We start from the raw sequence: 22,670 nt of genomic DNA, 5'->3' as shown, positions 1-22,670 counted from the left end.
ATGTAATTTGTATTGATGCTAATGGTCAGATTATAACAGCAAATGAAAAAAGATTAACTTGGATGTTTAAAAATATGATATCTGTAATTTTAACAACTACAGAATGAATAATTGTTTTTAGATACCATGTTCCTCTTCCTGTTGGTCCCAAGCAGTAGTTCTAAAAGGATTAACTAGTTTATTTAAAAACTATACCTTACATAAAATAGTCATATTAATGATTGACAATTTTAAGACTCAGCAGAATTCAAAATACGAAAATTTATTTTGCATAGGAAACAATAATCTCTGGTAAACATCATTACTGCATATAACAAAACAATGCCTTCAATTAAAGGGGGAAAGTGAGTTTTTAAACATTAGGGTTAATTTAGAAGAAAATACAGTATATAATAATCTTAACATCATATTTAGGGTAAAAATACTATAATGTGAAAAAAAATCCCTAAGAACTGGACAGAACCTACCTAACACCCTTTACTGTGTATGTTTTCAGTAGACAAAACGTATTTTGTACCAGATTCCAGCAGTGGTAATTATATAGTTGTGGCCCTTTAAACAATGGCAGCATTGTCCTTGAAGCAGAAAGCTTACTGGGCTTTCCTCATCGAAAGAAGAGATTGCAGCTAATCCTAGTACCTTTTGTTAGGAATTACTTAAGGCACAGTGCGAAGTTGAAGGACTATTTTGATACAAACTCAAGCCAGTTACATGTGTGCTTGCCTTGGTATCCTTGCTAGAGCACGTGCAGGTGTAATACTGTATTATATAAAACAAGGCCACCCTGTTGTATCTATGTTACAATTAAACATCAGTCCCAGAAAGTGAACCCTAGTCATTTATTGTAGGTGTCCACCTCTGACTTGGAACAAAATGCCACTCCGTTCATGTTCATTTTTGTCATGGAGAGGATTTATTTCCTAAAAGATTCTGAAAGCCAACAAACCGATGTAGTTCTTCATATAGAACTTAAGAGTAAGGGTCAAAATGGCCTCAAAATGGGCTTCGTGGATGACTTCTTCCAACAGTCACGGGCCTTCTCTGCACTGCAGATGTCCGAGCGCTACCGTAACCTAACGAAGGAGGGAAATTGGTATTTTTAAACAAATATTTAAGTGGCTCTTTAAGTCTAAAGAAGCCTTTGGCTTCAAAGATTATAAACTGATTTACTAAATGTATAAAATTTATGAAATTTACTAAATTTATTAATTTAGCAAAGAGCTGCTTTTTCCTTTGGTTCAGTTACTCAAAATCCACTGTGTGAAGGAATAATGTATCCATCATTCCGCCTTTATAGCTGTCTTCCGGTAGCGAAGGACTGTCACTGTTACCCATATATTTAAAGCCAGCATGATCACAAAACGTGTAAGAACTGGAAAAAAAAAAAAAAAAAAAGTGTATTAAAAACCGTCTTCACAATATAGAGCAAAACCACCTCCTGCTCAAAGTGTAAGCCTAAATAAAGCTTCACCCCCAACCCCCAAAATGAACAATTTTGGTTCCAGGTATTTCTGGGGAAATGATCTTCCTATCATAATGACTACTTTCGGCCCCTTGGCCCGAATTCATAAATAGTAATTTATCATCTTTTTTTTTTTTTTTTTTTTGAGACGGAGTCTTGCTTTGTCTCCCAAACTGGAGTGCAGTGGCCGGATCTCAGCTCACTGCAAGCTCCGCCTTTCGGGTTTACGCCATTCTCCTGCCTCAGCCTCCCGAGTAGCTGGGACTACAGGCGCCCGCCACCTCGCCCGACTAGTTTTTTGTATTTTTTAGTAGAGACGGGGTTTCACCGGGTTAGCCAGGATGGTCTCGATCTCCTGACCTTGTGATCCGCCCGTCTCGGCCTCCCAAAGTGCTGGGATTACAGGCTTTTGAGGCACCGCGCCCGGCCGTAATTTATCATCTTAAGTGCTCAATTGATAGTAATGTGGCTCTGGCTAAGAAGGGTTATAACTTTTTTTTTCTTTTTTTTTTGGAGACAGTCTTGCTCTGTCACCCAGGCTGGGGTTCAGTGGCCTGTCTCGGCTCACTGCAGCCTCCACCTTCTGGGTTCAAGTGATTCTCCAGCCTCAGTCCTCAGGAAGCTGGGATGACAAGCGCCCGCCACCACGTCTGGCTATTTTTTGTATTTTTAGTAGAGACGGGGTCTCCCCATGTTGGCCAGGTTGGTCTCAAACTCCTGACCTCAAGTGATCTGCCCACCTTGGCCTCCCAAAGTGTTGGGATTACAGGCATGAGCCACCACACCTGGCCTAAGAAGGGTTATAACTTTTAAAAATCCCTTTATAATCCCTTTATTCATCTGAAGTCCTGAGGGTGCTGCTGTGTCAGAACATTCCATGTTAAGCAAGGGTGGTTTAACATATTCTGTTAAGATCATCCTGAAAAACTGGCCCACATAACAAGGCATGTTTTATATTCAGGTAAGCATGAAAATGTGTCTCTCTATGGAAAAATAAAAATACATACACATAACTTTAACAGTGACTTCACTTCTATTGTAAGGTACAGATAAAACTCCTGATAAATAGGTTTAATGAGATTTAAGATACCTTTGTGTTTGTAAAACACATGTAAGATTTTAGCTACACTGTTTTTAAAAAGTTATTCCCAGTCTGGGCGCGGTGCGCACGCCTGTAAACCCAGCACTTTGGGAGACGGAGGTGGGTGGATCACCTGAGGTCAGGAGTTCGAGACCAGCCTGGCCAACATGGTGAAACCCCGTCTCTACTAGAAATACAAAAATTAGCCAGGCATAGTAGCACATGCCTGTAATCCCAGCTACTCTGGCAGGAGAACTGCTTGAACGTGGGAGGCAGAGGTTGCGGTGAGCCAAGATCACACCACTGCACTCCAGCCTGGGTGACAGAGAATCCATCTCAAAACAAAACAAAACAAAAAAAGTTATTCCCAGATACACTGATCACTTTCAAGAATAGCTGTCATAGATCTTGATCTTTTAAACTTAATTTCTAATGTATAGGTTTTGTTGTTTACTTGTGGTTTGACTCTCCTTTCCATGCTGAGAATTCAAGTCCTGTGGAAAGCCCCAAGCCTGTCTTCCTTCCCGTTTCCCACTTGATCAAAGTTTATGCTTTGACCAGAACAATTTTAGTCCTACCATCAGAACTGACAAAAAGTATTCGAGCAAAGGTATAACCTCCAGGAAGAGACTAACAAACATATCTCTGTTCTGAAGCACTATTTCTCAAATAATAATTAGCTCATTTAAAAGGGCTCCATGCTGGGGACATTGTCTGATCGTCACAGGTGACACCCATCTGTTCTAATCATTTTCCAAAGATGTATAATATATGCTTGATTTGGGAGTTGAAAACAGCCTAAGGAATTACTAAATTATTTTGTGGTTAACCAAAGTACTTCCTCTTCCATGACAGCTTTTTCTTTTAAAGAAACAGAACAAGAACATAGTCCATTGGTGACACCACTTCCCTGCTTCAAAGCCTCCAGAGGCTTCCTACTGTTTGTGGGCAGTTCTTGTAGGCCCTGGGTACTTGGGCCACTGCCAGCCTCGCGCCCTTCCTCTCCTGAAACTCACCCGCTTGTCACTGTCCCCCTGCTCTCCGCACTCTAGCCCTTTGTCCTTCACTCATGACCTTCACATGCTGCTCCTTGTTAGGAGTCTGGCCTCCCCCAGCACCCTTTCCTCTGGCTAAACCTCTATTCTTCCTTACGATCGCTCTTCTTCAAATTAATCTGCCCAGCTCCTGCAAACTAGGCCAGGTTCTCCTTAGATGCTCATCCTGCCCTACTCTTCCAAACCATGTCCCATTAGAATTCAATAGGGAATTGTGTGATTACCTCATGTCCAATTCCACTGCTTAAGTGGAAGTTCCATGGAGATAGGAATCTATTATCTTGTGCATATTCTATCCCCTGTACTATAAGAAGGAGAGGCTTAATAATAAAAATGGTTACCAATAAGAGTAGGAATACATTGTTGCCGTCTTCTAAATCTGTAATCCAACAGAGCCAAGTCCATCCATTAAGCTCTAAGACAGTTTACAAATGAAGGAGGCACAAATAGCACAAAATTCAAAAAGGAAGTGAGAATATATTTTGCTTACTTGTAAAATCATTGGTGGTCATTAAGGTTGTGATGATTCTTGCTGTAAAAGAAAACTTGCAGCAATAAGTAACTTGCCTCTCAGACATTTTGGGGTTTAGCTAATAATGTCTTTCCCTTTTAATATCCCAATGTATATTAACCATTATTTCTTAATTATTTTTTTTTTTTACCTATATATATTAACTATTCTTGATAGAGTTTGGTAGTACAGAAAACCAAATAGTGCTGTGTTTCGTAATTACATAAAAACTAGCCATGCCAGATCACCTGAGGTCAGGAGTTCGAGACCAGCCGGGCCAACATGGCAAAACGCTGTCTCTACTAAAAATACAAAAATTAGCCAGGTGTAGTGACGGGCGCCTGTAATCCCAGCTACTCAGGAGGCTGAGGCAGGAGAATCACTTGAACCTGGGAGGAGAAGGTTGCAGTGAGCTGAGATCACGCCAATGCACTCCAGCCAGGGCGACAAAGCCAGACTCCATCTCAAAAACAAAAACAACACAAAAACCAGCCATGCATCCTACCCCAGTGGTTTTGAAACTACTCAGAAGGGAGGGTACCTAGGAGGTACTCAAGCACTGCCCGCGGAAACTCGGAAAGACTGCGCTCCCTTCCACTGTCTTCCGTGCTAACCCGCAACCCCCGAGCCTCCAAAAGCAACTCTTAATAATTCTCAGTTACAAATGGAGCCTCTGGGTAGTTTTATTTAAAGAAAGGCTCCCACTAATTAAAAACAATGTTTTGGCCAGGCGCAGTGGCTTGCGCCTGTAATCCCAGCACTTTGGGAGGCTAAGGCAGGTGGATCATGAGGTCAGGAGTTCGAGACCAGCCTGGCCAACATGGTGAAACCCCTGTCTCCACTAAAAATACAAAAATTAGCCGGGTGTGGTGGCTGGCGCCTGTAATCCCAGCTACTTGGGAGGCTGAGGCAGGAGAACTGCTTGAAACCGGAAGGCGGAGGTTGCAGTGAGCTGAGATTGCGCCACCACACTCCAGCCTAAGCGAAAGAGCGAAACTCCATCTCAAAAAACAAACAATAAAGGTTTTCAAAGCACTGATTTCTATCCTTGCATTTTATAGATAAGGAGACTGAGGCCCAGAAAAGGGGAAAATTTTTCCAAGGGTTTAACTAGAACTATTTTGTTTAGTTCATTTGTGTGCTATAGCCCTTTACTTAGTAAACATTCAGGAAACTGGAGTAACAGTTTAAACCGACACACGAGAGCAGAGAGCGGCATGACTTGGGAGTTAGAGAAGAGCACTGCCTGCAGCTCAAGGCATGCCTTTCCTAGCCCAGTACCAGCCCATCAAAACCCCTCTCTGCTAACACATTCTGCAGGTAGCACATATTGACAGAGTAGTTTTTTGGTCTTATCTTCCAACTAAACTGCAAGCCCCTGAAAGGCAGAGGCCAAATCCTATAAAATGTTTTGTTGACACATTTGATAAACCAAGGCTTTACACACAGACGCCCCATAAATAGCTGTTGATTAAATCATCATTTAAATAAAATACATCATGTAAGTAGAAGACTTCAGTTAGGGAGGCAGCCACCAAAGGACTCTCAAACTTTTTAAAAGGCTGTTAATAACCACACATCTGACAAGGGTTAATGACCAAAATATGTAAGAAACTCAAAAGACCCAATTAAAAAATAGGATCTGAATAGACATTTCTCCAAAGAAAACATACAGGGCCAGGTACAGTAGCTCAAACCTGTAACCCCAACACTTTGGGAGGCTGAGGTGAGATGAACACTTGAGCCCAGTAGTCTGAGACCAGCCTTGGCAACATAGTGAGACCTGTCTCTACAAAAAATTGGCTGGGGGCAGTGGCTCACGCCTGTAATCCTAGCACTTTGGGAGGCTAAGGCGGGTGGATCACTTGAGGTCAGGAGTTCAAAACCAGCCTAGCCAACATGGTGAAAATCCATCTCTACTAAAACTACAATTAGCCAGGCATGGTGGCATGTGCCTGTAATCCCAGCTACTCGGGAGGCTGAGGCAGGAGAATCGCTTGCCTTGGAGGCAGAGGTTGCAGTGAGCCAAGATTGCACCACTGCACTCCAGCCTGGGTGACAGAGCAAGACTGTCTCAAAATAATAATAATAAATAATAATTAGCCAGGTGTGGTGGTGTGTGCCCGTACTCCCGGCTACTTGGAAACCTGCAGTGAGTGAAGATCACATCACTGCACTCCAGCCTGTGAGAGAGCGAGACCCTGTCAAAGAAAGAAAATCTTGATTTTAAGACATAATTAAGACAAGCAACTTGTTGAATATAAAGACCAGCAGTCATGGATGGAGACATTGGCCCTTTAAGATGCAGAAGAACCGTGATGAAATCTACTTAAAATATCTAAAACTAGTAAATCCAACTAATGTGACAGCTCTGAATTATAAAAATGTTTCTACCTATATATACCATATATATATATTAGGTAGTTTTTGTAAGAATCCAGATGAACAGTGAACATTTTAAAGTTAAGACCAAACAATGTGGCTGCTGAAAATCTCCATTACGACACATTTTATTCATTCTCAAAAGCCACTGTTCATCTTTTAAAACCTGTTATATTCAAATTTTTAAGATAAATTAGTGCATTCAATATAATCAACTTCTTCATCCTTTCAAAGAAGAGAGAACTAATTAATATCAGGCCAGATTTTTGGAGAAAAATACATTTCCATTTTTTTTTTCTTGGCAACTTAGATCTTACAGAAAATGGAGAACACTTTGCATTAAATCATCTTTGTAAACATGGATACACTTAGGAGGTTCTAGCTGAACAGCTATTTGTAAAGCAGTAAAGCGCCAGGGACTATGTTACTTCAACACCAACTTAACACCCTACTAGGTAGACACTTGGTGCTACCAAAGGCCTCCCCACCGTCTGAGTCCGGTCCTTACTTGCACAGGTATAGGAAGAGAGGCTCCAAGTCAGCGCACTCACAGTTCCCGAGTCTCTCGTCTTCCACAGACACTGGAGCTGTGCAAACTTACTGGCCGCGCTGATGAAAGTACATAGATTCTGTTTGCAGATAAAATGGGAGAAAGTCACGAGTCTATTTGTTAAAAAAGCAAAAGAGGCCTGGGCACGGTGGCTCACACCTGTAATCCCAGCACTTTGGGAGGCCGAGGCGGGCGGATCATGAGGGCAGGAGATCGAGACCATCCTGGCTAACACGGTGAAACCCCATCTCTACTAAAAATACAAAAAATTAGCTGGGCATGTTGGCGGGCGCCTGTAGTCCCAGCTACTTGGGAGGCTGAGGCAGGAAAATGGCGTGAACCCAGGAGGCGAAGCTCGCAGTGAGCTGAGATCGTGCCACTGCACTCCAGCCTGGGCAACAGAGCGAGACTTCGTCTCAAAAAAAAAAATACAAAAACAAAAGAGCACCAGATACTCAAAGCACTTTTGAAGCCAAATTTTCAAGTCAAAATAATAACGGATTTGTACAAAGTTGAAACCTAACTTTGGTGAAAAAGAATGCAATAGTGAGACATTTATTTAGTTAGTTAGTTAGTTAAGACAGAGTCTCACTCTGTCGCCCAAGCTGGAGTGCAGTGGCACAATCTTGGTTCACTGCAACCTCCGCCTCCCAGGTTCAAAAAATTCTCCTGTCTCAGCCTCTCGAGTAGCTGGGAGTACAGGCACGCACCACCATTCCTGGTTAATTTTTGTATTTTTAGTAGAAACGGGGTTTCGCCACATTGGCCAGGCTGGTTTCAAACTCCTGACCTCAGGTGATCCGCCTGCCTCAGCCCCCCAATATGTTGGGATTACAGGCGTGAGCCACCACGCCCAGCTTAAGACATTTATTTATAACTCACAGATTCCACCATGCAGTGGGTAACTAATGGCCAGGGCTAGTTTGAAGTTGGGAATGAGAAAGAATCAATGCATGGCCAGAGTTTCATCTATCCATACCTCCAATAAGAAATAAGTACTGAGGGGCCAGGTGCGGTGGCTCAGGCCTGTAATCTCAGCACTTTGGGAGGCTGAGGCGGACAAATCACAAGGTCAGGAGTTCAAGACCAGCCTGGCCAACATGGTGAAACCCCGTCTCTACTAAAAACAGAAAAAAATTAGCTGGGTGTAGTGGCGGGCGCCTGTAACCCCAGCTACTCGGAAGGCTGAGGCAGGAGAATCACTGGAATCTGGGAGGTGGAGGTTGCAGTGAGCTGAGATCATGCCACTGCACTCCAGCCTGGTGACAGAGCAAGACTCTGTCTCAAAAAAAAGGAAAGAAAAGGAAGGAAAGAAAGGAAAGAAGAAAGAAAGAAAAGAAAAAAAAGAAAAAGAGAAATCCAGGAATCCAGGGTGATTCCAAACTCCGGTGTTTCTGGCCTTTGCAGTGGAAGAACAGAGTTGCCATTAATTGAGACAGATTAAGATGAAGGAGGGAGAGGGCAGGGTGGGAGATCAGAAACCCAGTTCTGGACACACAAGGTTGGAGAGGCTCACTCGCCAGGCAAGGGTAGCCAGTGGTTGGCTGTGAGGTGTGTGTTGGAGCCCTGGAAACACTGAAATCAGGGAACTGAGGAGGAATCAGTAAGGATACAGAAAGGATCAAGGGGAAGGGACACTGGGGAGCAAGGCGTCCTGGAAGCCAGGTGGGCAAAGCGATTCACGGAGGAGTCTGTGGGGAAAAGAAAGAGAGATCAGACTGTTACTGTGTCTATATAGAAAGAAGTAGACATAAGAGACTCCATTTTGTTCTGTATTTGAGATGCTGTTAATCAGTGACCCTACCCCCAACCTTGTCCTTGCAAGAGACACGTGCTGTGGTGACTCAAGGTTTAACAGATTTTGGGCTGTGCAGAATGTGCTTTGTTAAACAAGTGCCTGAAGGCAGTATGCTTGTGAAAAGTCATCACCATTCTCTTAATCTCAAGTACCCAGGGATGCGTACACTGCCAAAGGTCGCACGGACCTCTGCCTAGGAAAGCTAGGTATTGTCCAAGGTTTCTCCCCATGTGACAGTCTGAAATATGGCCTCATGGGAAGGGAAGGACCTGATCGTCCCCCAGCCTGACACCCGTGAAGGGTCTGTGCTGAGGACTAGTACAAGAGGAAAGAAGGCCTCTTGGCAGTTGAGATAGAGAAAAGCATCTGTCTCCTGCCCATCCCTGGGCAATGGAACATCTCGGTGTAAAACCCGATTGCATGTTCTGTTTACTGAGAAAGGAGAAAACCACCTTAGGGCTGAAGGTGGGACATGCTAGTGGCAATGCTGCTCTTTATGCACTAAAAAGGTTTATGGAGATGTTTGCATATGCATATCAAGCACAGCACTTTTCCTTAAACTTATTCATGTCACAGATCTTTATTCATATGTCTTACTGCTGACCTTCTCCCTACAATGGTCCTATTATCCTGCCACTTCCCTTTTTCTAAGATGGCAAAGCTAATGATCAATAAATACTGAGGGAACTGAGAGACCAGTGCCCGCGTGGGTCCTCTGTATGCTGAGCGCCGGTCCCCTGGGCCCACTTTTTCTTTCTCTATACTTTGTCTGTGTCTCATTTCTTTTCTCAAGTCTCTCGTTCCACCTAATGAGAAACACCCACAGGTGTGAAGGGGCAGGCCACCCCTTCAGGAGTCCTGATCGATGGCGTCAAAAGCTACCGAGATACGAAGAAGAGGAATGAGAACTGGTCACAGGGTCTGGCATGAATGAAAGCCGCTGGCCTTGACAAGAGCAGCTTGTTTACCTTCTGTCTCCCCAGGAGAAGGAAAGCTCACGGGAACACTCAGTCTGTTTCCTGCTGGGTCCCCAGGACCTGTGACAGTGCTGGCACCTGGCCGGCACTCAACAAATCCTTGCTGAGGGAATAAATCCTTAATAATAATGCAGTTTGGCAAACGTGATGATAAAAGTGCACCCAGCGTGACTTGGGAGGACAGAAAGGGTTACTTGGACAAGGAAGAATTATGGAGAAGGGAGGCCAGGTGCAGTGACCCAAGCCTGTAATCCCAGCACTTCGGGAGGCCAAGGCGGGGGGATCACTTGAGGCCAGGAGTTCAAGACCAGCCTGACCAACATGGTGAAACCCCATCTCTGCAAAAAATACAAAAATTAGCCAGCCATGGTGGCATGTGCGTGTGGTCCCAGCTACTCAGGAGGCTCAGGCACAAGAATCATTTGAACCCAGAAGGCAGAGGTTGCAGCCAACAACTGCACTCTAGCTTGGGCAACAGGGTGAGACTCTGCATCAAAAGAAAAAAAAAAAAAAAAAGGAATTATGGAGAAGGGAACCGCAGGAAGTGCTCTTGGGCAGAGGAGTTGACCAAGGACCTGTGGTCAGGCCTGTGGCAGGATTAAAGTCACCCTGGGAGCTAGGTGCAGGTGGCTTGGAGGATGGCTGACCCCAGGCAGGAAGGCCTGTGAGGAGAGGGGGCTCTTGTACAATCAGGAGACCTGGACAGAGCAGAGGAGGGAGGGCTGCAGGGGAGGGCTCGCACCAGAGAACTAGCCAGAACACAGGCTCGGCGGGGTGGCAAGAAGTCGGTGTGGGATGGGAAGAGCTAGGGAAGCTGGCTTTGTTCACATACATCAGGGCCCCAGACCACATTACGACACACTCGTGCTAAACACAAGCTTGCCTGCTAGATATTCTACCAGATTCATCTTTCAGGAACAAAGCCATCTTTACAATCCTGAAATAGTGTTGGTTTGGGCCCTAACCGAGTCCCGGAATGTCTTATCATATCAATTCAATCGGAGACTATGACATTTTTCTGTAAAACAGGATTGGAAAGGAGAAGGGATGCTTAGCTGTTATGGGGATCATTTTTAAGTACTTTAATCATTTTCTTGTGAATAAACCATGAGTATATGAATTATCAATTTAACCATGAAAGCACAGTTTAGGACTTCTGGGGGAACGATCTTGGGTACCTGCATTTGAAAGCCAAAAAACAGAACATTCTACAATGGAGGTTTTCCACTGATTCAAGCAGCATCCGCTCCTCTCTAGGATTCTGGAGTTTCGCTACCATGTGTGAGCTCTGAAGGCCCTGCTGGTTCTCGGGCACTGGGGCTCTCCATGACTCTCAGATCTGGGCCACCTTGTGCCCCGGGCCCTGGCACCTCAGAGCAGGTGCATGAGGAACACTCATTGAGTCAGTGAAGGAGGGCTATGGGCAGACACAGCACGAAGCCTGGTGTTCAGCCCTCGCATGATAAAGGAAAGAATCAAAATTACATTTCATGAAATGTTACATCATCAATGTGTGGTTAGACTAGACGACTACTGCTAAGGGTACAGAAGAAACACCAAAAAGCTGTTGTTGCCTTTGACCCTGAACGTGATTCTTTTGTTTTGTTTTGTTTTGTTTTTGAAACGGAGTCTCGCTCTGTTGCCCAGGCTGGAGTGCAACGGTTTGATCATGGCTCACTGCAACCTCCACCTCGCAGGTTCAAGCGATTCTCCTGCCTCAGCCTCCGGAGTAGCTGGGATTACAGGCGCGCGCCACCACGCCCAGCTAATTTTTGTATTTTTAGTAGAGATGGGGTTTCGCCATTTTGGCCAGGCTGGTCTCGAACTGCTGACCTCAAGTGATCACATGCCTCGGCCTCCCAAAGCGCTGGGATTACAGGCGTGAGCCACTGCACCCAGCCATTCTGGACAAGCCTCAACATTGCTGGAAGGATGTTTCCTGAGGGGTGAAGGCTCACAGCTGCTGTATGGGAGCTAATCACCCCCAAACTAGAACCACCCCAACTCAATCAGAACTAGGAGCTACTGAGAACAGAGAGAACAGAGACAACAGAGAGAAGGTTCATTTACAGGGTTGCGAGATTTGGCAAAAAAAAAAAATACAGGACATCTAGTTAAATTTAAATTTCAGATCAACAACAAATAATGTTTTAGTACAAGTATGTCCCATGCAATATTTTGTTTGTTTGTTTTTTGAGATGGAGTCTCGCTCTGTCACCTAGGCTGGAGTGCAGTGGCATGATCTCAGCTCACTGCAAACTCTGCCTCCCGGGGTTGAAGCGATTCTCCTGACTCAGTCTCCCAAGTAGCTGGAATTACAGGTGCCCGCCACCATGCCTGTCTAATTTTTGTATTTTCTTTTAGTAGAGAATGGGGTTTCGCCTGTTGGCCAGGCTGGCCTCGAACTGCTGACCTCAGGTGATCCGCCTGTCTTGGCCTCCCAAGGTGCTGAGATTACAGGCGTGAGCCACCGCGCCTGGCCCCATGCAATATTTTGGACATACCTGTACTGAAAAAGTGTTCCTTTTTTAATACGGCAACCCTACTTATTTGCTCTCCAAAGAAACAGGGAATCTTGTCCACAGACAAGATGCTGGGGGAAAGGGGAAAGAAATTCATGAGTCTAGGTGTGGCAGGCAGTGCCCTGCGACCACCAGTTAGTTCTCCTCCTTCTTTTCTCGTTCACTTCTGTCACCTTGGAGAGGTCTGTGGTCAAACACATCCTCAACCACCCTCAGAAGCCCTTGGAAATTTTCAGCCCTGAGCCAAGTATGAAAATAAGTCGGCCCTTCTCCAGGACAAGGCCAACATGCCATTATGAACCTAAGAAGAAGCTCATTAACTGATGCTCAATTCTTCATTCTAAAACTGTTAGTGGCCGGGCGCCTAGGCTCAAACCTGTAATCCCAGCACTTTGGGAAGCCGAGGCGTGTGGATCACCTGACGTCAGGAGTTCAAGACCAGCCTGGCCAACATGGTGAAACCCTGTCTCTACTAAAAATACAAAAATTAGCTGGGCATGGTGGCACATGCCTGTAATCCCAGCTACTGGGGAGGCTGAGGCAGGAGAATCCCTTGAACCCAGGAGGCAGAGGTTGTGGTGAACCGAGATTGCGCCATTGTACTCCAGCCTGGGCAATAAGAGTGAAACTCCATCTCAAAAAAAAAAAAAAAAAAAAAAAAACATGCGCATATATATATATATATATATATATGAGATCTATCAAGTTCTCTCCAAGGTAGTTTATTCCTCCTACTTTCTTTTCAAGCACAATACTCACCATGGCCAGGTCTATGATCCACTTCTGCAGGGCGAGGACGAACCAAGAAGACACCAATCTTACCAAGTGTTAAGGGACACAGCAGTGGGTCGTCCACATCCCTGCCACCCTCCCATCTCACATACACAAACCAAGACCACAGAGAGCTGCACATGGAAGCCAGGTGGGTGGCAGAGGGGGACATGCTGCCAGAATCTGCCGGATTTAGAAAGGATGAAAAGGGTTGCAAGTGAACACCTGCTGGGGGTTCAAAAGAACAAAAGCAGGTTACGGAAGAGAAATAGAAAGACACCCACACTCACGGGCTGCTCCCGACGACCGGGAACATTCCTAGTGGTTTTCACTGACCACTTAATTCTAGACCATGCAGACATCTCCTATTTATGGTCAAAAGCTGAGCACTTAAAAAAGAAGTCCAACATTATAAAGCAGGAATGTTCTGCAAAATTGGTGTGATGTGACCTTTTGTTTACTGACTTCCACTTTTCCCACTAACTCCACTGTAAAAACGATACAGCTGGGGTGGGCAATGCTGGGAGTCAGGCGTGTGCACTGAGCTCGGCGACGCCACAGGAATAGAGGTCAGCTGGGAGCTGAACAAGCACCCAGGAGACAGCGGCCAGGCTGGAAGGAGACCACCAAGAGTCTCTGGAGTGGCCTTGGGAAAGTCGCTTTCCATCTTTCCACCTTGATTTGCTTATCTGTAAAATGGACTCAACATTCCTTACTCTATCTACCTCCCAAATGCCTAAAAGCACGTAGCACCGACTCAAGAGACTGCTATTATTATAATTTCAAACATTAATTAAATGAAGATATTGAAACAATGCCCGGTGCTAAAAGTCAGTGGAACTAAATACTCACAGCCTGGTCAACACCAGAAGGTAGCTCGAAGCTGGCTGGAGAGAATCCTGTTTTGAAAACACTAACTCAATTTTGAAACCTAATTTTTGTGACTCCTCCCCCAACCAATTCTGTTCCATCCTACCTCATTCTGTGTATTCGGAATACACATTTTATAAAATTGGACCAATAGCAGGAGCTCCTGAGATCCTACAGATGATTTATTAGTAGGGTTGCCAGATTTCACAAATTAAAGTACAGGACACCCAGTTAAATTTGAATTTCAGGTGGAAAATAAATAACTTTTCCCGAGTTATGTACTGGTGTGAGACACCATGCTTGAATCATTTTTTTTCTTCTTTTTTTTGGAGCACTAGGGAATCCCACTATGTTGCCCAGGCTAGCCTCAAACTCCTGACCTCAAAAGATCCTCCCACTTAGACCACCCAACCCACTGGGGTTACAGGCATGAGCCACCGCACCTGGTCAATAATTTTCAGTAGAAGTATATCCCATGCAATATTTAAAAGTATTCCTTAATATGGTAACCCTATTCTTTTGCTCTCTGTAAGTCCAACAGGAGATTATAAGCATCTTGCTGATACTACGGACTCGCCATCAGCCTCCAGCTATGTGATATCTCCCAGTGCCACCAGCACCCAAATTTTCTAATCTGCAGACTCACCATTTGCACAAAGCTGTTGCATTTCATTTCAAAAGTAAATCACGTAACTCTTTTCATCTTCAAAGTACCGTTTACCAGTACTTTAACCAGCTGGGACTGACCGTGAAGTGTTGAGGTGCAGTACAGCTGTGCAGTCCCTCTTTCTGCAGAGAGAAACGGAGGCAGCAGAGCTTCCCACTTGGGGAAACAGCAGAGGGTCAGGACTCGGCCAGAACCCAGCGCCCTCCCCCGGCACAGGCTGCAGAGCCTCGCTGCTGGTAAAACCACCGCAATGGCCCTGTCATTTACTCTGCTTAACTGTGTGTCTGGTACTTCTAGCTTCCACAACAACCTTAAAACATAGGCATTATGGTCCCACGTCACAGATGGGGGACGCGCAGTTTATGGTGTATGCTGAAGCCACCGCCGGGGTGGCAGGGACCTGTCCTGTCTGGCTCCAGGCCAGCTGTTTCCCACCACTCCACACCCACATTCTCATGGCCTGCGCTTAGGTCACTCGGGCCACAGGCCTGGCTCTGCCCTCCTTCCTCTGCTCTGAAGAGGGCATAGAAGAAACAGCTCAGGACATTTCACAGATGTGGCAGGACAGGCTGACAGCTAGTGCCATTCAAAACACTTTCTTGGGCCAGGAGTGGCGGCTCATGCCTGTAATCCCAGCACTTTGGAAAGCCAAGGTGGAAAGATCGCTTGAGTCCAGGAGTTCAAGACTAGTCTGGGCAACACACTGGGACCCAATCTCTAAAAAAAAATTTTTTTAATTAGCTGGGCATGGTAGCATGCACCTGTAGTTCCAGCTACTCAGGAGGCTGAGGCGGGAGAATTCCTTGGCCCCAGAAGTTCAAGACTGCAGTGAGCTATAATCCAGCCACTGCACTCCAGCCTGGGTGACACGGTGAGACCCTGTCTCTTAAAAAAAAGGTTAAAACATCTTACAGCTTGGGCAATATAGGGAGACCCGCGTACCTACAAAAAATTTAAAAATTAGCTGGGTGTGGTGGCATGCTTCGATAGTCCAAGCTACTCGGGAGGCTGAGGCAGGAGGATCGCTTGATCAAGACAATTAAGCTTGACCAAGGAGGTCAAGGCTGCAGTGAGCTTTGATCCCACCACTGTAATCCAGCCTGGGCCACAGAGCAAGACCGCCTCAAAACAAACAAACAAACAACAACAAAAAACACTCTCCTGGCTTTTTTTTTTTTTTTTTGAGACGGAGTCTTGCTCTGTCGCCCAGGCTGGAGTGCAGTGGTGCCATCTCGGCTCATTGCAAGCTCCACCTCCCGGGTTCACACCATTCTCCCGCCCTCAGCTTCCCGAGTAGTTGGGACTACAGGTGCCTGCCACCACACCCGGCTAATTTTTTTGTATTTTTAGTAGATACAGGGTTTCACCTTGTTAGCCAGGATGGTCTCGATCTCCTGATCTCATGATCCGCCCGCCTCAGCCTCCCAAAGTGCTGGGATTATAGGTGTGAGCCACCGCGCCCGGCCTCTCCTGGCTTTTTAAGAAGTGTGACGTTCAACTGGTGAGTCTTTACAAAGAGAACTGAAGTGAAGCCTCACCCTCATTCACAGGAAGTGCCACTGAGTGGGGACACATCTTTGAGCTGACCAGGCTTCCACTGCAAGCCTCCGGGCCACCGACTGCTGCTCAGACCTCAAGGCTCAGCCTCTAAGCTAACATCTTGAGAGGCGCCGGATACTCTCATTATTGCTTCCAATCCTTGGGGGACATTATCAGGGCAGGAAGAAATGTCTCAGATGAACTAATGCAGCTGGATGATGCTGCTCTTAGCAAGGGTGGACTCGACCCATCTGCCTTCCACTCGGCCTGCTGGCACCGCCCAGGGCATGCTGGTCTCAGAGGGGCAGCAGGGGCTGTACTGAGGGCATCTGAGTGTACGTGGACACATTTATATTTGAGATTCTTTTTTTTTAACCAAAAAATACACATCTGGTAAAGGAGCCTGCTTCACAGTGCATACTATTCGCAAATAACACCCCCGTTCCCACTTCTGGCTCAGATTCGGAAAGGATACACAGCAATGTAAGAAGTGGCCTGCTTCACGTTCCCGTTAAAATGAAAGATACACAGCAGGAGGATGACATCTGAAAGAGAGGCTCCGAGTGAGGGAGGAAGGGGAGACCCGCAGCAGCCCGCCGGACAGGGAAGGGGCTGTTACCTTGTGCGATGAGGATGGGGTACTCTAGGTAGGTCAGCGGCGGATACCCATAGTAACACTGGTACCGGAGAAACACCAGGAACCTGGAAAGAGGAGGGCACATGTCCACGCGGCTGCCCCAAAACGCAGCTGTCGGGGCCTGGCAGGCACCCGGAACACAGGTTTGCCGAATCCTCGCAGTGGTGGTGTGGACACCCCAGTGTTAAAGGCGAAGATTTAGAACAAAATAGATGGAATTCAGTTGAATCATCTGTACAATTTTTGGAGCATCCAGAACTTACTGGGCACTGGGCCATAGTGCAATACCCATGACCTCTATAAAGTGCCTTGAGATGGTCACTTACAAAGGATTTTTACAGAAGGCAAATCCCTGAGCAGGAGTATGAGACTGGGCCTTCTGGGCCCACGCTTGCTGGCCTGCCTGCCACGTTGGGCTCTCACTGACCCCAGCAGCTGCCCCTCAGCTGGTGCACACATGTGCCCTCCACTCTGAGAAGCTGCAGAGGCACAAGGATCCGAGGGGCTGCAGCCATCCCTGGATAGGGGTCTGTAGCCATGTTTTAAGAGTTAGAACAGCATCTGGATGGTCCAGTTGCTTTCCAGAAGAGCTGCCTGGTTGAGACGGCAATGGGGGAAAAGCACAAAGAACCACCCTCAATTTCACTAAGATTCCAGCTGTGAGGATGCTGCAAAGACCCCAGGGTCCCACCTTCTCAGAAGAAAAGGCAGAGCTTCCTGCCTCCCCCTCACACCCAGCTGTCTCCTCCCTCAGGACCGGAATCCCCGTGGTCTCCTGGGGCTGTTTGTCCCACACCCAGCTTTGTGGCTCCCTCCCTCTCACCTGTGTGTTCAGACCACTCAGGTCGGGAAGAAAGGGGAGCAGGAACCACGGGACTTCAATGCACAGGAGGGATCCCCCAGGGTCTCCGATCGCCTAAGCTGGGAAGGAATCCTGGAAAAGCCCGGTTCACAAACAGGCTGTGCCTCCCTAGCCTGTTTCCGACAGTGCGCGACTTAGCTGGGGGCGGAGTCGGAGGAGGTCCCAGTGTCGCCCTGAGCACGAGGGCCTCCCGCAGGCCTGGTCCCCGAGTGGAGGCCTCCACCGTGCCCAGGAGGGTCCCCACCCCCAGCTGCCTGCCGACCCTCTGGGCCACCTCCCAGCTTCAGGGATAAGCGGTGCCTCTGCCCACCCTGCCCTGCCGCAGGGACTGTCCTCCTGCCAGCCTCCTGAGCAGCCCTCTCTGTTCCCCTGTGAGATGGAGCCCAGAGCGGCTGGCAGAGCGGGAGGCTGCATCCCAGCCCCTCTGTGGGGCCACAGCCAGCCGCTGAGTGCTGAAGAACAAAAGCTATGGGGGTCTTCACCATTGAACTAACGGTGTGCTGACCCTGGGACGCAGCCGCAGTCCGCAGGCCAGGCCTGAGAACCTGGGGATGTCAGAGCCCGTTCTCACCTCCAGGGGTCATCCATGCTGGCCTCCACATCTCACAGACCACTTAGGGAAACGGAGGCCCAAAGACACCAAGAACATACGAGATGAAGAGCCTGGATTTCCCGAGGCTGATCTGGACGCAGTCATTGCTGCCCCTGCAGGTTTTGTCATCTACTCCCTGCTTTCCCTGGTGTTTGGGTGAGGGAGAAGGGACAAAATGGAGGAAGGTGAACAAGAAGGCACAATCCGTGTTGCTTCCGAGTTCTTCCTCACCAACTTTCCCGCGCACGGGAAAATGTAGCCTGCCCCGGGAAGATGCAGATCAACCGAGCATGCGCCAGGTGATGTCAATCCGAAGAGATCGAAACTTACCCGGCCACGCCTATGGAGACGCCCCTATCACGCCCTTATCCCGCCCACTGCCCTCCCCCTTCCAGTACCAATGCTTAAAGGTCCGCGGCCGGCAGGAGCCGGTGTGACTTCTTCGGCCCACGCATTTGTGGACCGGAGAACATCACCCGAGAGCGCAGGCGGGACTTCCCTGGCCCCCCACACCTAAGAACCAGAGAACCTCGTCCGAGAGTGTATGCTTATTTGCAATAAAAGACTGCCACTTTCTTATGTACTTTGGCCTCATGCTTAATTACTTAGCTCTCCTAAATTAAACTAAATTAAATTAAAACACCTGGGACTCAAACTCCCCCAGCCCCTGCAGCCTGGGGAGGTGGGGGCAATGTCTTTCCTTTAGTTTCTAATTTTTTTTTTTTTTTTTTTGAGATAGAGTCTTGCTCTGTCCCCTAGGCTGGAGTGCGGTGGCGCGATCACAGTCACTGCAACCTCCACCTCCCGGGTTCAAGCGGTTCTCCTGCTCAGCCTCCCAAGTAGCTTAGACTACAGGTGTGCGCCACCACGCCTGGCTAATTTTTGTGTTTTTAGTAGAGACGGGGCTTCACTATGTTGGCAAGGCTGGTCTTGAACTCCTGACCTCAGGTGATCTGCCCATCTCGGCCTCCCAAAGTGCTGGGATTACAGGCGAGAACCACCATGCCTGGCCCTTTAAAGTTCATTTTAATAAGTAATCGCTACAATGCTCATCATCATAAAATCATGCTGGCCAGGCATCTGACACAGACCCATTTTTTTTGTCTCCATTCCCATCTGCTCCATGCAACTGTTGGAGTTTTCTCCCTCAACACCTGCTAGAGGGTTAAACAAAACATACCCCACCCAGGCTGGGGGACAAGTGACCTGGAGCACTTAGTGGGCTCCAAAGGCATCCTACCCAGAGGCCAAGGTTCTACAGCCTAAGGGTCCACCGAGGGAGGGCCACAGTCCACGGAAGGCTGCAGGCAGGGCAGGTCCTATGGATCCTGTGTTCCAGGAGGCTCCTGGCTGCAGAGAGCAGGGAGGCAGAGCCCTGCAGGCAGGGCAGGAGGCCGCCAGCAAGGCTGAGAAGCAGCAAGGTTGGGAACCAGGGAGGGAGAAGGCCCCAGCTACAAGGAATGCCCCTGGGCGGCAGAGGCAGGTCCCTGGGCGGAGGCTCCTGCCCTTCACACCAAGCCACACTAAAAAGGCTTTTCTGGTGTCATTAAGACACACTTCATGCTCCAATTGACTCGATGCTCTCAGAACTGGGAAATGGAGACCCACAGAGGGCCTGTGCCATCCAGATGGCTGACTGCCACACCCCTGGAGTTCCTTCTGCTCTAACTCTGGCTGCTGCCGGATCTGGTCAGGGGCCCGGGGCCCAGCTGGCAAGCATGGCCAGACCCAGGCGGGCCTCCCAGGCAAGGCTGGGAAGGGCATGAGGGAGGCAGGCAGGCAGATGGGAGGGCCAGGACCCTGCTGGGCTACCCAGCCCGCTGCTGCCCCGGGCTCCTTACCTCCCTAACTCAGGTTCTCATTGTCTGGGGACAAAAACAACACCTACCTCCTAAGGCTGCTGTAACGATTAAATGAGATTATAATTCATGATAATTTATACAATGCATAGAGTCAACACATGGACTGCTCAGGCAATACCACATGATAACAAACAGCTGGCGGCATAGAGATCAAATCTACTGGAACTCAGCAAGGGTAGAGCCTTGATCCCTTCCAGCCTGTCTTCCAGGTGAGGCTGGCACTGCAGCTGGGCCCTGACAGAAGTCTGTGTGCCTGGCCCTGGCCCTGGCTTGGAGGCTGCAGAGCTAGTGCACCAGCCCTGACAGAGTCCCCTTTACCTGTAGTGATAACAGCAAGCCCCTTAGACAGGCCAGCAGGGACAGCAGCAAGCCACTGCCCCACCCAACCCTTAGGCTCCCATGCCCAGGAAGATCCTTCCACTGCCAGAGGTCTGGCTTTCACTAAGGCGAGCTGGGACTAAGGTAAGCTGGGAGAGGTGACAGCTGACAGATTTAATATGAGCCCTCACCTACGTATCTCTGAGGGTTTGCGTTTTTCAAGCAATGGTGCAAAGGTGGTGGAAATGCAGGCTTAGGGGCTGGTGGCAGGAGGGAATCTATGGACTCTACAGGTGGCCTGGCTTCTTTTCCGTCATGGGTCCAGCTTCAGCTTCCCCAGCTCCGGGACCTAGCAAGGGGCCAAGGCCAAATCCTGCTCTTGGCTTTCATGCCCTTGTCCCCTCTCCCACCTGAGCGGTTACTGCAGCCACTTCCAGCCTGTGTCCTCTGCCACAGCCTCATCGCTCCAGCCTCTCTGCTCCCAGCCTGGCGGCGGCACCAACCTGAAACAGGCTGCCTGCCTCCCCTGGTTGCCTCTCAACCCTGCCATCCAGGCTGAGAGCCCCCTCCACACCCCACAGGGCAGAGTCACTCACAAGCCTGGAAGAGGTCACAGCCCCTCCCACTGCAAAGCTTTCCCAGAAATTTCCCCTCAAAGCCCCCCATTGGATGACTGTGCCCAGGGCTGGGCTCCATAGGGCCGGCGCGGGGTCCAGAGGCTGAGTGGGGTCCCTCACCCTCCCACACCTGAGGTCTCCTCTTTCTCCCCCGCACCCATTGGCTTCTTCCCATCCTGTATCCCGCACCCCCCACTCTGCCCACCTTGCGCTCCAGGACGGCTTGCGTGGAGGACTAGCCTTCAGACCCCACTGGGTGATGGCGGGGAGCAAAGTGGAGGGCCTGGCCTGGCCAGGGGCAAGGGGCGAGATCACTAGGTTCAGGTATGTGTTTTCCTATTGTTGGGGCTCAAAAATGATACCCCAAAAGTTTGGTGCTCTGGCATGATGAATACTTTGAATAGGAAGGCCTTAGAAGCTGCCTCAGAATCAGAGTCCTAATGACCTCTCTGTCACCCCTTCCCAAATGCAGAGACTCTCCAACGTCCTTATAGATGACTAAGGAAACTTCTTTCTATAAGAAATGCAATTGTCTTAAGACCCTCTCCCAAGGAATCTCATTAAATAACCAGGAAAGGTTCCTCACCAACCACCGGGAGAAGAGATTCAGCCATTCTTGGTTCAACCCCTTATTTCACAGGTGAGGAAACCGAGGCCCGAAAAAGAGGCCGAGGGTGCGTGGTGAGTTTAGTGACAAAGAATATGACAGCCTCGAGGTGCAAATGGCCTTGCTCAGGGCCAGCAGGTTTTGTCACTAGCGCACCGAGGGCTGCTGCCTCCGCTGGGTCTGTTTCCTCATCTGTAAAATGGGCGTGCACAGTCAATTCGTGCCATGCGGGGCTTGGTGAGAAACAATATAAGTAAGCGGGTGGCGGGTGGCCCTGGGAAGAGCACCCCAAGCCCCTAGGCTACCTAGTTCACCCTCGGCCGCCCAACTGCGACGCCGGCGTGCAAGGATCATCCCCGCCCTACTTCGAGCCGAGGCTCTCCCGGGCTCCCAGGGGGCAGCAGCTGCGAGGGGGAAGGAGGCAGCCCCGGTCGCCCCGGGCCTTACCCTGCCAGCTCCAGAAGTAAACTCGGAAGGCTGAGGCCCCGCGCGCTGCGCGCAGCTAGTACAGCGGAGATCTGCGGCAGCTTCAGCGCGGCGCACACGCCCAGCGTGCTCCAGTTGCACAGCCCCAGCAGCGCCGCCTCCATAGCGCCACGGGTTTGGGCACCGGGTCGGCCGCAGCGGTAAAGGGCCGCTCAGCCTCGGCGGCACAGCTCTGCCGAAGCCTTCCGCCTTCCCGGGATCCGCCCGGGACCACCCAGCCGGGGCCTGCCCCTCCGCGCTCCGCCTTGCTCCGGATCTGCCTCGCTCGGCCCCTCCCCTGGACGCACCCCGCCCCCTGGCCCGCCTCGCCTAATCCGCCCGGGCTCGCCCCGCCCCCTGGCCAGTCTCATCTCGCCCCGCCCACGGGCGGCAGCCCCGCCCACGGACCCGCCCGGGATCGCTCAGTTCTCGGACCCGCCTCACCTCGCCCCGCCCCCAGATTCGCCCCTCCCGGTCGACCTCACCTAGCCCAATCCCCTGGCCAACCTCGCTCCGCCCCGTCCC

At 49.0% G+C, this 22,670-nt stretch overlaps 1 protein-coding gene across 3 annotated transcripts; it reads right to left on the bottom strand.

Annotated features, from left to right (window-relative positions):
- Positions 1 to 246: 246 nt before the first annotated feature.
- On the bottom strand, positions 247 to 22,436 carry SLC66A3 (solute carrier family 66 member 3). 3 transcript variants are annotated; one of them, XR_012095211.1, is made up of 8 exons: positions 22,128 to 22,434; positions 16,805 to 16,887; positions 16,661 to 16,730; positions 13,098 to 13,155; positions 7,000 to 7,120; positions 4,089 to 4,130; positions 1,198 to 1,372; positions 247 to 1,073 (listed from the first exon to the last, which is right to left on the bottom strand). XR_012095211.1 is itself a non-coding variant. In XM_007971473.3 (7 exons), the coding sequence occupies exons 1-7, from the start codon at positions 22,268 to 22,270 to the stop codon at positions 1,281 to 1,283; spliced, it is 609 nt and encodes a 202-aa protein (XP_007969664.1). In that variant the 5' UTR covers positions 22,271 to 22,434; the 3' UTR covers positions 247 to 1,280. The 3 variants fall into 3 exon arrangements, 2 of the variants coding, with proteins under 2 accessions (XP_007969664.1, XP_007969666.1); XM_007971473.3 differs by having other exon boundaries at positions 247 to 1,372; XM_007971475.3 differs by lacking the exon at positions 4,089 to 4,130 and having other exon boundaries at positions 247 to 1,372; positions 22,128 to 22,436.
- Between the last annotated feature and the right edge of the window lie 234 nt (positions 22,437 to 22,670).

Source organism: Chlorocebus sabaeus, chromosome 14 (assembly GCF_047675955.1).
Source record: "Chlorocebus sabaeus isolate Y175 chromosome 14, mChlSab1.0.hap1, whole genome shotgun sequence".
Lineage (NCBI taxonomy): Eukaryota > Metazoa > Chordata > Mammalia > Primates > Cercopithecidae > Chlorocebus > Chlorocebus sabaeus.
This window is presented reverse-complemented; position numbering and strand designations above follow the sequence as displayed.